This window comes from Diuraphis noxia, unplaced genomic scaffold (assembly GCF_037042655.1).
Source record: "Diuraphis noxia isolate RWA-SAM2 unplaced genomic scaffold, SU_Dnox_SAM2 contig0005, whole genome shotgun sequence".
Classification (NCBI taxonomy): domain Eukaryota; kingdom Metazoa; phylum Arthropoda; class Insecta; order Hemiptera; family Aphididae; genus Diuraphis; species Diuraphis noxia.
The window spans coordinates 46,416,741-46,430,944 of record NW_028301715.1 but is presented as its reverse complement, the minus strand read 5'-3'; the positions used below and the strand labels follow the sequence as shown (position 1 = coordinate 46,430,944).

Genomic DNA, 14,204 nt, shown 5'->3' with positions numbered 1-14,204 from the left:
AATAACTGTTTAGTTTGATTTATTCAACGATATTACATTTCCTGCCGCCATAACACCATGGGGTTAGTACACTGTCTTGTAGTCTTTTACTCAAATGTTTTATGCATTTAATAATTTCGTCGATTCAGTATTGAGATAAGTATCATGTGTATACCAAACATTATAACCATCATAGTTGTATTGCGGGTAAAAAATATGATAAAATGTAAATTAAAAACTAAAACTAACGTAACTCAGTATTCACAGTCAATGGCTCGTACATCATGCTTGTGTATGTTGTTTAAATATACAAATTACACGATAAAAGGACGTTATGGCTATAATTATATTAAAACGTTATGAATATTCTTTATCAAACGCACAAAAATTAATAAAACGTACTAGTTAGTCCCATGTGCAGTGAGTTGAGTTTTAGATATAGTCCATTGATAACAACTACTGCACTTATGTTTTTTCGATGACATCATATGACGTATGATGTATGAACAATGAATATACCTATTATTAAACTAATTAAATACGCTAGTATACCTATGCGATGTCGAATGCGTTTCAAGTGAATTTTCCAGTAAACTGAATTCATCATTCGGTAGCAAAGTTTTTATTTTAAAACAACACTACGAGTTTTGAAAAAAAAAAAACAAAACAATTTACCTGCTGTATATCATTATTTTATTATAGATATTCGTGAGTAGATAGAATTAAAATATTATCATGTTAATCATTTTGGCTGAAAATTCGATTTTAAAGCCATAATATAATCAACCGAAGACTCAAAGCGCTATAGCTCGCACTGTGGAATTAAACATTCAAAATAAAAATAAAACAACGCAGATATTTGCCCGGAATGATATCGCAGTATTATATTATTATTGTTATTATTACGTGGCGGTGGCGGAAGCATTTTTCGGTACACAAGAGATGCATAAATACGCGAATTAATTCGAAATTTGAATAAACGGCCGAATCGCATGTGGGCCGCCCAAATCGTCTACCTATAATATGTATAATGCATATTATATGAAATGCTGCTGCATGTGTCCTACAGGTGTAAGTACACATTGATATCATAATATATGATATCATATTATCAATATTTCTATACGATTATATAAAATTCTTTGCAACGTAATTATGTTTGACGTTTTTTCGGATTTAACTCAAAATCTTTCCAACGGATTTTTTTTTTTTTTAATATTCTTCATAACTCTATAAGACGTGCTTTAGCCTATGTTTTGTTCAAATGTTGTAATAATATTCATTAACTTTTTAATAAATTTACATATTATTTTATTATAATTTCATGGGGTATTTCGGGTGTTCCCGTGGCCGAAGGCGATGGTATCTAGAATCTTCTAAAAAAGATAAACAAATAACGGCGATAATGCTGCAATTTTTAAACATTCATTCATTCATATGCTAGCGGCTTGCTCGTATGCATATTAGCAATTTACCATAAATCAATTGTAAATATAATGTTTATAGAAACTTTTAGAATAAATAGACTCTAATAAATATGCTCAAATACTGACGGTCGTTGTGATTTATAATTTTATAAGTTTCTTTTGATTCTTTAAAATTTAAATAAGGATCATATTTTTGTATTTTTGATATGCCAAACCAAAAATATCACAGCTTTCAGGTAAATTTATAAGTTCGTTAAATACTGCTAAATACTCTACAATGCTGCAGTTTATCCAAGAAGTATTTGTTCCGTATTACGCTAAATTACCAGATTACATTTTAATGACATTGACTTTATTTTTTTTATCCCAAAAATTAAAAAAAAATCCTTAAAAATTTAAATTGACTTTTTAAAAAATATGTCGATTGGTGAAAATTGACCAAGTCTGAGAAGGTTAAATTTTTAACTCCTCGAGAATAATATCCTTTTTATTCAAATTACTTCTAGAACGCCGATTCCGACGATTAGCAATCGACCGAGGAGTTGGGAGATTGGACTTCTGTATGCAGCTTGGTGTCAAATATTTTTACAGACGATGAGTCGTGATAAACATTTTTTTATGCCCACTGCCAATGCTACTCGTTAAGTTGTTAAAAAAAAAAATAGCTTATATTGATATATATATATATATATATATATAATATATTATTATAAAACTTTGGGATTGGCGTTAGATAACAGAATGGATAAAACCAGCGATGTATACGACAATATAATATATATATACAGGGTGATTGATTTATCAAACAACACTCATTATTTCAAAAAGACCTAACCTAACCTGACTTTTTCAAAATATTTTTTTACATAGTTTCAAGTTGTTAAAAAACCAACGTTTTTATTAAAAAATTTTATTTAACAATAATGCAAAATTTTAAATATATTTTTTGAATTTTAAGACCAAAGATACAACTTTATTTAGATTATTTCAACGTACTGTATAATAATATGATGTACCTACTTAACTTTACTAGGTATTTAAAGTTTGCATATCATGATTTTTCACAAATTATCCGGTTGATATAATTTTCAAGTTTTAATAAACAATAACATAATATTGTACTCGTATCGAATTTGAATATTAAACATAGAGTCAAACAAAGTAGGTAAATGAAAAATATTATTGATATTGATATTTAATGATATAAAAATTAGTTACCAATCTGTTGAAGATTTGTACTATAAATAAAACAAAAGGTATATTTAAACGTTGTTTTTGTTAAATAATACTTTGTGTTAAACATGAACTATGAGGTTAAACATAATGTTTTATAAATCAATGATTCGGTATCATTTAAACTAATATGATACTATTATAATAGTCTATATCATCAATACAGTTGCTTTAAAAAAGTACTTATTGTGTTATCAGTTTAAGTGTAAGCCAAGGATCACTAAATAATAAAATTGTTTAACTATAGGTGTATTATTTTGTATATATGTATATATTATATTATGTAAAAATGTTTTCTAAGGAAATCAAAATACAAACTATGTAAATTATAATATTATTATTTTTCTCTATTTTGTGTATTTTTTCTGTAATATGAAACTATGATCACTCTGTTATATTTCGACTAATAAGTTAAAACCGTACTTAAAATCAGTGCCATAGTGTAGTTTGTTTAATAATTATTTGACAATTAAATCAATTTTAAATTTAATTATGATTAAATTCTTTATTGCTCAAAAAAAAAAAAAGCGAATAAACAGATAACAGCTATATCATATATCATATAATATGGAATGGTTGTATAAGACTTTCAAGTGGAAGATTATCTACCCGACTGTTGTTTGTTATAGAGCAGCGAACTCGTAACGTGTAGAACACAAAATTAGAAAAATATAATTTATTTCATGTTGTAATCCATATTAAGTTTTTTTCTATTAGTGAACCATGCATTGGATGGGCTTATGTTGTTTTTGGTCATTATATTTTGTTTTCGTCTTGTCTGATACTCATCATAATTCGGTAAGTATATCAGACTTATACAAAAATGTATTAAGATATAACTTCGAAATCGACAGCTCAAATAAAATAAAATAATTAGATGTTCCAGCTGATTGTATTGATTTCATATTTTTTAGACAAACAATCGGACGTTTATTGTAGACTATGAAAAAAATGAATTCCTCAAAGACGGAGAAGTGTTTCGATACGTTTCTGGTGATTTGCACTATTTTCGGATTCCTAAACCTTATTGGAAAGACAGAATTCAAAAAATAAAAGCCACTGGATTGAATGCTATTACAACGTGAGTGTTTATAATCCTATACTGTATATTATAGTTTTATTAAATGCAGTTAAATAAAACAATACATCAACATTGTATTTTAGACAAATTTTTTACGATATAAACATTATGACCGTTTATTTTTTTTTTAGTTTTTAAATGTTGTTGTACCCATATTGTAAAGTATTTTATATAATATTGTGGTTTTCGATTTTCTGAGAAATATGCAGATTGAATCTGATAGTAGCATTACGCGTATTATAATTCATAATTTTCTAAAAGATTTAAAGAGAATTTGTTACGATTGAATTAAGTTATAAGAGTATACATTTACACGCTACCTATTACGCTAATATACGCAGAGAAATTAGTTCAATTACATCTACTTAAAAATTAGCTATAATAATAATGGTCGAAAACGCAAGAAACATAGTCATTAGTTTCTATAGATGGTAGATAGTAGGCAGTGTGTACAATCTACATATTAGTACGAATAAAAAAAAAAAACATTGAAGAACCTAGAATTCACATTATACTATAAACAAGTTTCAAAGTATGTAATTATTTTTCTTTTTATTCAATGTTAAATGTAATGATATGTGTATTTTTATCCATGTATAATGGTTGTTAATAATTCGTTAAAGGATTATTTACCAGTTCCCACATAAAGAATGGTTAATAAAAAATGGGAAACGAATGAAGTCCACTTAGTCCATTAGAAAAATATACCTACTGTTATATTACAATGTGACACGATAAATTATAAATAATTGTGATAGATACTTATTTATAGTTATGTAGAATGGAGCTTACACGAACCATTCCCCGGTACATATAATTTTGAAGGGATGGCCGACTTGGAGTATTTTATAAAATTGATCCAGGACGAAGGTATGTACCTACTCTTGAGACCTGGTCCATACATTTGTGCTGAACGTGATTTCGTAAGTTTAGTTGTAGTTTCCCTTCGTTACTCATATTTGCAACAGATTCATATTAGTAAAAGTTATATTACACAGCTATTAATTTTCAGGGTGGATTTCCATATTGGTTATTGAACGTTACGCCCAAGGGAAGCTTGAGAACTAATGATTCGAGTATGATGGTTAAGAAAATACTGATATTATTAAAATATAATTAAACATAAAAAAGCATACATAATATATATGTATAAGGCGATTGAAATTTAAAAGTTAATGTAATTGTACATAAAACATTAACTCATGGTTTATTATCTGAAATATAAAAATATAAAAATATAATTTATGGTTATTTTTTTTTTCTAAAAATAGACTTATTAATTTATTCAAAGTTTTGATATCACTTATTATTCTAAATTAAACATTAAATGATTTGAATCAGTTAATGGTTAACTCATATTATCCTTATATTATAATTATGCTAAATATGTTATGTATTATATTGTGTTAGCTATATTTTATAACATGACCGTTATATTGTTACTGTTTAATATTTAAATTTTCTATTTTAGGTTATAAAAAATATGTTTCGCAATGGTTTAGTGTGCTTATGCAGAAAATGCAACCTCATTTGTACGGAAATGGTGGAAATATTATTATGGTCCAGGTGATAAAACAATTATACAAACAACCGTCAGAATAAAATTATATTTTTAAATAAGTATATACAATGTTCTTTTACTTCTAATAATTAATATATAATTTCAAGTTAATAGCCTTAGTTTTTGATGCTGTAAAACAACAACAACAACAATAACAATAATAATAATAATAATAATAATTTTAAAACAGTATTTTCAACATTTTTACCTACGTAATATTTAAAAATAAATAGTATTTAATAATATCATATTTATATAGATGTTAATTATTTTAGCTATTTTGAATTTATTTCACATAGGTGGAGAACGAGTATGGGAGTTTCTACGCATGTGATTCAGACTACAAACTGTGGTTACGTGATTTAGTTAAAAGCTACGTAGGAGATAAAGCTCTACTCTATACAATTGATATATGTAATCAGAGGAATTTTGACTGTGGCCCCATTCCAGAAGTGTACGCGACTGTTGATTTCGGGATTTCACCAAATGGTTAGTAGTATAGGACCCATAATAGGTATGGTCATTTTATTCACACAATTTGTTTTATTAGACCATTTTGGCATTTTTACCATAATACTACTTATACGTTTACGTTCATTCATTCGATGATGCATAATTTTTTAGCTTCCAAATGTTTTGAATTTATGAAAAACTTTCAAAAAGGTGGACCACCTGTCAATTCTGAGTTTTATCCTGGTTGGTTGGCTCATTGGCAGGAACCACATCCTAAAATAAACTCTATCGATGTTGTGAAGCAAATGAAATCAATGATATCATTGAACGCTTCGTTTAGCTTTTATATGTTCCATGGAGGTACGAATTTCGGATTTACGTCTGGTGCCAACACTCTCAATGACTCCGATGCGAATGTTGGATATATATCTCAATTAACATCATACGATTATGATGCTCCGTTAACTGAAGCTGGTGACTTGACTGAAAAATATTTTATGATTAAACAGACGCTCGAGAACGCCGTGAGTCATTACAGTTTTCACTTTTCATATAGTCATAGACAAAAGTAAAAATTTTTATTTTTAGAAATACCCTGGTATAGTACCAGAGTATAATCGCAACATATCGTCGAATCCAACGCTTAAAGCAGCATATTATGGCACATTCTACTTACAGCCAGTGGTTAGTATATTTGAAAAAATTACTCATCGGTTCAAACCAGTGCTAAGCGCTAAACCGTTAACGTTTGAAGATATGGATATCAACACCGGATTTGTAATGTATGAAACAATATTATTAAATAAGTTCCACAACCCGGTGAATCTAACCGTGGGCTCCATAAGAGATCGAGCTATCATATACTTGGATCAAGTAAAGTCACATACAGACACAACAGGTGTCGAAAGATCTATGTTAAAAATATTATAATGAAATTTCAGATACAAGTTGGCACTATGAATCGACTAAAAGGAAATACGACTATATTTTTGAACATAAAAAATCATTCAGCACAAAAACTGAGTATTTTGATTGAGAACCAAGGAAGGATAAACTATGGAGATTTCATCGAAGACAGAAAGGTTAACTGATAAAATGATTACTAATTATTATAATAATTTGTTTTCAGTGAAATTGTGTTTATGAAATACATTTTACAAAACATTAATTATATGCTGTTCAGGGAATTTTGGGTCAAGTACTTCTTGACAATGAAAAAGTTGGTCCGTGGAAGATGATTGCTCATCCTCTAAATGAAACGTCTTGGCTTTCTGCAATCAAACCAGTGGAAAATGTCCAAGTACCGGCATTTTACAGAACAGAGTTCACTTTGCCAGACGAGTACAATACGAGTATCTTAGATACTTATCTGGATACTTCGGGTTGGACTAAAGTGTGTATTCTAATTTTTTTTTTTTTTTTTTTTTTTAATCATTTTTTACTATTATTCGTTGAAGTGCACTCAAGTTATCTTTAAAAACATATTTTTCTTAATTCTTATGTTAACAGGGTGTAGCATTTTTGAACGATATAAATTTGGGTCGATATTGGCCACTTGCTGGACCTCAGTATACACTCTACGTACCTGCTACTTTTCTAAAGCCACCACCCGCTGTCAATACACTTGTCATGTTTGAACTTGAAAGAGCACCTCAAGACTTGTCAATTAAGTTCGTTGACAAGCCGAATATCAATGGCACCATAAACTTGTAGCTCAGAATACATATATTATGTTGTATATTACTAATTAGGTATTTATTTGCAACATAATGTAAAAAACTTTTTTTGCTTACAATAAGTACATTATAATTATTTTTTTGTTATTTATAATAATTCCCATGGTAGCATAATACGGTATCGGGTGCAGGCATTATTTACAAAAATACATCGATAACTTAATTCTATAATATATTATGATTATGTTAAATGCTATTTTAATTATTTGAAATACCAAGATGACCAAGATGTATCAGTAATTTGATTTGAACAAAGTGTTTTATATCGTACTATATGATAATATAAAACGATGAATTAACATAGAAATTATAATATAACAATTTTAAACAAATCTTGAAGTATTCCGTTTTCATAATTATAGTAGTTACTAGTTTCTACTTTCTAATATAGAAGGTTTTCAAACATTTTGAAACGCTTTAATTACTATTATTTTTTTATATTTATACTTTTATACTTGTATTTAGCAAAAACAGATAACACTGCTACACATTCATTAGGTAAATCAGCTTATCATTTATTCATCAGGTCGATATCATTTATCAGTTCTAAAAATTTGTTTAATGATATATTCTAAACATTTTAAACTTCCTGTATATATTATTATATTATTAAATAGCTAAAAATAAATGATATTAAGTATAGAAAAAACTTAATATGATAAACATAAATAATTATACGATGCTGTTTTCATAAACAATATTATGAGTACTGTATAATACGTCTAGGTATCTCATGATTCCACTATATTATATAACTAAATAAATAAAAGCAATTAAGTGTGTTTAAATTGCATAAACTATAAAAGTTATCATGTGTGACATGAACTAAGATAAATTAATCTAATTTATTGTTATATGATGTGCCTAAATATAAACATATTATAAATATTGTGTAGTTATAATTGAATTCAATTTAATATGTAACAGTAATTACTATGTGTTCTAAATTTGTTGAGTTTATAAATAATTGATTATCATGTAAAAAAAAAGCATGCATCTATTAAACAAACAGTAGACACATGATAATATTATGATACAGAAATATAGTGCAAACTTTTTCATATTAATAATTATTAATTAATTGATTTATTCATGTAATGTGCGTATATTGACGTAATGTTGAATAAGAACTATAATTCTTTATGAAAAAAAATAAAAATGAAAGATAATACGTAAAACATTAAAATAAAATATTATACAATTAATTAGCAAATAACGTTTTTAATAAAATAGTTAAAAAGAGTTGTAGTAATAAATTATAAATAATGTTACATATTAAAATGTATTATGTAATTTTTTTTTTTTTTTAATTAATTCTGATAACCGAAAATATGTATCTAATTAATATTCATTTCAAAACATCATGATGGTAATTCAATGTTTTTGGAATAGACACGTTCATTTTTGTACTGTTAAAATATGCAGTGCAACTCCATATACTGTCATGAACAATTTTCAATTTTTATCACGATGATATATTATAACATTATCATGTTATTTGGTTGATAATAATAAAATTAATATACATGTATGTATGTTAGTTTTTTTTTTCATCAACATTTAACAAGCCTAATATTATTACGAGTTTAATGCGATACAAAAATACATATTACACTATTTATTTATATATATATAAAAAAAAAAAACAATACTAATAGTGAACAGTGTAAAATTTACACTGTAAACCGCGAAGTTCGTGAGTATTATTAATGTATACATATCGAATTTGGTCGTCCAAACTTCATTGGATGGCAAATTGAAGACAAGAGATCCACACGTAAAATGCATGGTAGTCAAATGGAAAATCATTTTCTGCTTTTTTTAAATCTATACTTTAAATATTTATACACGAAATTGTTATAAATCATTGTAATCGTAGTAAAATCTAAGCTTTTCCATCTTCAAAATTGTTTTTCTTTAGCTAACCACAATAATAATAACGGAACATTTTACTGATTAATGATTTACATATTATTATAGTGTGTATTATACTACTGCATTATATACAATACAATATGTTCAAATAAGTATGGATAATAGTATAATACTACGTCCGATGAGTGTTGCGCACAGTAATTCAATGATGATTATTACTATCATCGTCACTATAGCTTAAATCATTTCCACTAAAAGCATAAGTTGGTCAAAGGGAAGATTATAAGTATACCGGCATATATATATACGTATATAGCACACGATGTATACATATATACTATATAGTTAATAATGTAATCTCAGATGTTTAGAGTTATCAATGATTTAGAAACTTTTGACGTGGTTTAACTTTGACTCTGACTAACGAATAACGTAGTCTGTCGTATCATGTAATATGATTATATGAACACTAATGAAACGACGCGACGGCGTCATTGTTAATTAGTCGAAATTTAAACATCCGGTGCGAATAAATTCGTTTTCAGCGGAGAAGGGCCAAATTCATCTGTCAAAAATATCCCTCAATAAGTAGAAACCCGACATTATTAGCATTAGTAGGATAAAAAAGAGAGTTCAAACACCTCACCCTCACCATCACCCTCACCCTGACCCTCACCCTCACCCTCACCCTCACCATCACCCTCACCCTGACCCTCACCCTCACCCTGACCCTCACCATCATCCGAGTGCGCCGCCGCCGGATCGCGTACGTGTGAGACGTATATTATCGTTATCATTTATTATGTTATCACTTATCAGTTATCATATAATTGTTATCACTTATCACTTATCATGTTATCACTTATCATATTATTGTTATCATATATATCCGAACAAGTGTGAAATTGATATATGACGGTTAGGTTCAAAAACCTCACCCTCACCCTGACCCTCACCATCATCCGAGTGCGCCGCCGCCCGATCGCGTACGTGAGATACATTTAACCAGTTATCATTTGTTATCACATATTATTGTTATCATATACGATGATTATCTTTTACCGCCGTTATCACATCGCCGTTCTCCCACGGTTATCAAATAAATTGTTATATTTATCATTTGTTATCAGTTATCAGTTATATTTTTATTTAACCCAGTGGAAATCGAATGTTATACATTATTATTGAAATATGCTATAGCCGTTTCTACTAGTAAATTAAGCACGTTGGGCGTCGTATTAACAATAAGATACATTAAGTAGGTATATTTTAGCGCTGTTTCGATTATTTACAATAATAGATATATTATCCGTATTCAATTAAATCATTCCACCTGGACATTAGTGATTTTTTCCTGCCAAATGGCAGTAATAATCACAAATAAATGCCTTCTTAATGTGCCCTATCGGTCGCCTGGATGTCGCGGACTCTTAATAGCCGCTAGCCACCACCACCACCACCACCACCACCACCACCACCACCACCACCACCACCACCACCACCACCACCACCGCCACCGCTGTCACCACCGCCACCGACGCCGCCACCGCCTGACACTAGCGCTACCAATGTTTCCCACTTTATATTGTCGATCAAAATCGTTAGTAGTTGAGTATCCGTTCTAGCAGCAAGTCGTTTAAAAGTGTGTTTTAGTGTTTAAAAATTATTTTAATCATGGCTGGATCAATCAGAAACATGGAAACAATTTACCAGAAGAAGAATTTTACATATATTCCACCAACACCGCCTGCAGAGCTCATCGACTGTAGCAATTTTACACTAGACTTCACCGGCCGTAAGTTTTTGAATGTAGGTCTTGATCCTACAGATGATTTCAACACTATAGTGCAAATAATAACACCTTCACGATATGTAAATATGTCTACCGAATTTCTAAAACGTATTTTCTCACTTATGGGAAATATATTGTCGTTTATACTCGAGCAACCTAAAAAATACAAGCGAAATTTATTTCTGGAAACAGAAATTATTTCGCTATCTAACATGACGTATCAAGGAGAAAATGTGTTAGTGATTGAGTCGAAAAGACAAGCCGGGTGTCGAATATTGTTAAATAGGACAGATTTAATGAAAATGCAATATTTAGAATGGTCAATTCATGAAACGGTCGTTCGAAAGTCAACCATCATACGGCCAGTTGTCTTACAACAGTTTGAGGTTATTGGAAATTATTTGGACCAGGAATTCACCAATGTGAAATCACCACCGAAAAACAACGATGAAATGATCGTTTTTATCAAAAATTTAAATGACGATAAAATAATTGGATCAACTCCTAAAGGAGACATGAACTTCATCAGTCAGCTCAAAATAAATGCTACTACTCAATTAGCTGAACAATGGGCGCAACGATGGAATGGTGAAACGTCACCCGAGGTAAACCTTTAAATTATATCGTTTGTAAAAATATTTAACGTGTAATTATTATTTTATAGTTATTCACCGAATCCGAAGTGAGGCTCATTTCACCTCCGAGATACTCAGCCATGTCTCCAATGCTATCACAAGCAGGGGTAATTTATAACTTATTTATATTGAAATAATACAAGTATTAATTATAATAATTATTTTAGGCAGCTGACGAGGATCGTGGTATAGATGATTTTTTAAACCAAATCAACCTTACACAGGCAACATGGGCACCAGCCAAGTCATTGGTAACATTTAATTTTTAAAATAAATATATATATATTAACAAATTATTATTTTTGTATAGCCTATTTATGATCCTGGCAGTCTACCACCGTCGATCACAGACACTCTTCCCCAATACTTTGATCCAGCGCCTCAATATATTGAATCTAGCCCTACAGTTGATGAGAACGACGGTCCGACGTCTTTTAACCACTCGCCATCTCTTCTCGGCTTCACGGGTCAAAAGTTGACAAAAAAATCAACCAAGCGGAACGCTAAACGCAAATTATTTGAATAATATTGTTTAAATAATTTTTGTGTAAAATAAAAACAAGCGTGATACTTAAACAAGTTTTTTCATTTATTAGATTAAGGTTTACAATTTATATTTAAAACAAGATATTTATAAAGTATATAAAAAAATTACAAAATATATACAAGGTTTACAATTTTCTAACATCTCCACTAAACGGATTGTAAGTTATAATCTGGTCATGTAGTATTAAACAATAAGCTGCAGTCTTTTCTGGAATGACGGTGTCCGTTTCAAAGTCTATTCGTAGGTCCACGGTCGATGATTTCACGTTATCATTCTGGTACGACAAATCAACAACGACGATTGGCACATAGTTTTGAAAAATATGTTTTGATAACAATGGTTCACAATAATCTCTCTCGTAATACGATTTTTGAAAGTCTGTATAAGCTTTGTAGAGTATGCTGGTGGTATTATTTTTAAAATCAGCTCGAAAGTCTTCATATGGATACACCTCGGAGTTTAAGTGTACTTTAAGATTTTTTAGTTGACAGTGATCAAATCGCCCAGCGTCGACTTCGATATTGTTTTTTCTACTTGTTTGTAATCCAAACAAAACAAATCTAGGTTTTTCGAGTAAGCTGCTAGACTTTACAGTCCACGAATGAGAAGTGTTTCTAGGGAGCACGGGATACTCGCATAGATCCCAGGTCCTGAACGCACACGACAGTGTTTTACGAGAATCTAATACTTTCAATAACTTTAATTTTTCTTTATCACTGACTTTGATAATAGGCATCTTCCAAGTCACCTTAGTCAGTTCAATAGTAATTTTCTTATTTTTCTCAACGTTTTCGGTGGCTCCGGTACCCACAACATGTATCGCATCGAGGTCGGTAGATGCGCGATTTAAAATCAGTTGCTGATTGCAATTGAGTAATATTTTCTTATAATCTTCGCAAAACCCAAATACATGTTTTAGTGGAATGCATCCAGAAAATACATTGTTGGTCATAAAATTTTTATTATCTTCGCTGTCCATTGCCGAGTCCCAAGCCGCGTTCTCTAACGCATTCAAATCGTTCGGAGTATACGAGCAGTATGCTTTCAAACATGATGACACTCCAGGTGATTTCAATTTCTGTATTTCTATCCCGTTTATTTCATATCGCATCTCAGAGAATAAAAATGCCAATCCGTTATTTGAAAAACGAACTTCACCAACTGCATCGGCAGGTTTATTTATTTTCCCCTCGATGTAAATATAACTCTCACACGGCAAAGTGTAAGAATCCATGTTTTGAACATTAATTCTAATTTCTTCATTGTACGATAGAGCGGCGCTTGAATACGGTGTGAACGAATGGTAACTCTTTTGAGTTATTTTACAATCGTCGACATAGTCGGCCGTCACGTCTAAATATGAGTCATCCATCATTGTAAAGAACGAAGAAAATTTAAATTATTTTTCGTGAGCTTGATATTTTTCGGTTTAGATGTAGACTTCTTAACGGCAGGCAGTATACTGATAGGTTTTTTGATTGAAGCTCTTTTTATATTAAATTTGAGCGCCATATCCACGCGTTATTTGTAAACGAATTGTTATCGGTTCACCACGCAGATTAATCAGACAATCGTTCTGATCTTTTAGCACGATATTTACTTTAGTTATTGAAGTCGTGTTGAGGCCGTAGAAAACTGGATGCCTAGGTACCTCGACGATTTTATATCCCGCAGGTACAGTAGGATAAAGCTCGTGTATGATCTGGCTCGGTTCTCCGTCACAGAATGAGCCGGTGATTAAATTACACTCTACTTTTATACAGTTTATTTTCATTATGTTGACTATATTTTCAGATTCGTGAGTAGCACCAGTAGTATATAGTACATTTCTAAATCCTAGCAATTTCGCTATGCTATTCTCGACTCCTAAATCGACTTCATGGCT

General features: G+C 30.1%; 3 protein-coding genes across 3 annotated transcripts; 2 read left to right on the top strand and 1 right to left on the bottom strand.

Moving 5' to 3' along the window:
- The first annotated feature begins 3,223 nt into the window (after positions 1-3,223).
- Positions 3,224-7,661, top strand: LOC107167593 (beta-galactosidase-like). The gene is made up of 11 exons (XM_089229303.1): positions 3,224-3,437; positions 3,554-3,720; positions 4,493-4,643; positions 4,733-4,796; positions 5,192-5,286; positions 5,581-5,770; positions 5,906-6,258; positions 6,323-6,607; positions 6,676-6,816; positions 6,918-7,127; positions 7,244-7,661. Exons 1-11 carry the CDS (start codon positions 3,363-3,365, stop codon positions 7,445-7,447), a joined length of 1,935 nt encoding a protein of 644 aa, XP_089085429.1. The 5' UTR covers positions 3,224-3,362; the 3' UTR covers positions 7,448-7,661.
- Positions 7,662-10,901: 3,240 nt separating this feature from the next.
- LOC149055416 (uncharacterized) lies at positions 10,902-12,345 on the top strand. Its single transcript, XM_089228775.1, has 4 exons — positions 10,902-11,742; positions 11,802-11,879; positions 11,940-12,023; positions 12,083-12,345. The coding sequence occupies exons 1-4, from the start codon at positions 11,020-11,022 to the stop codon at positions 12,296-12,298; spliced, it is 1,101 nt and encodes a 366-aa protein (XP_089084901.1). The 5' UTR covers positions 10,902-11,019; the 3' UTR covers positions 12,299-12,345.
- A 98-nt stretch (positions 12,346-12,443) lies between these two features.
- On the bottom strand, positions 12,444-13,694 carry LOC149055415 (uncharacterized). Its single transcript, XM_089229559.1, has one exon. It carries the CDS (start codon positions 13,692-13,694, stop codon positions 12,444-12,446), a length of 1,251 nt encoding a protein of 416 aa, XP_089085685.1.
- Between the last annotated feature and the right edge of the window lie 510 nt (positions 13,695-14,204).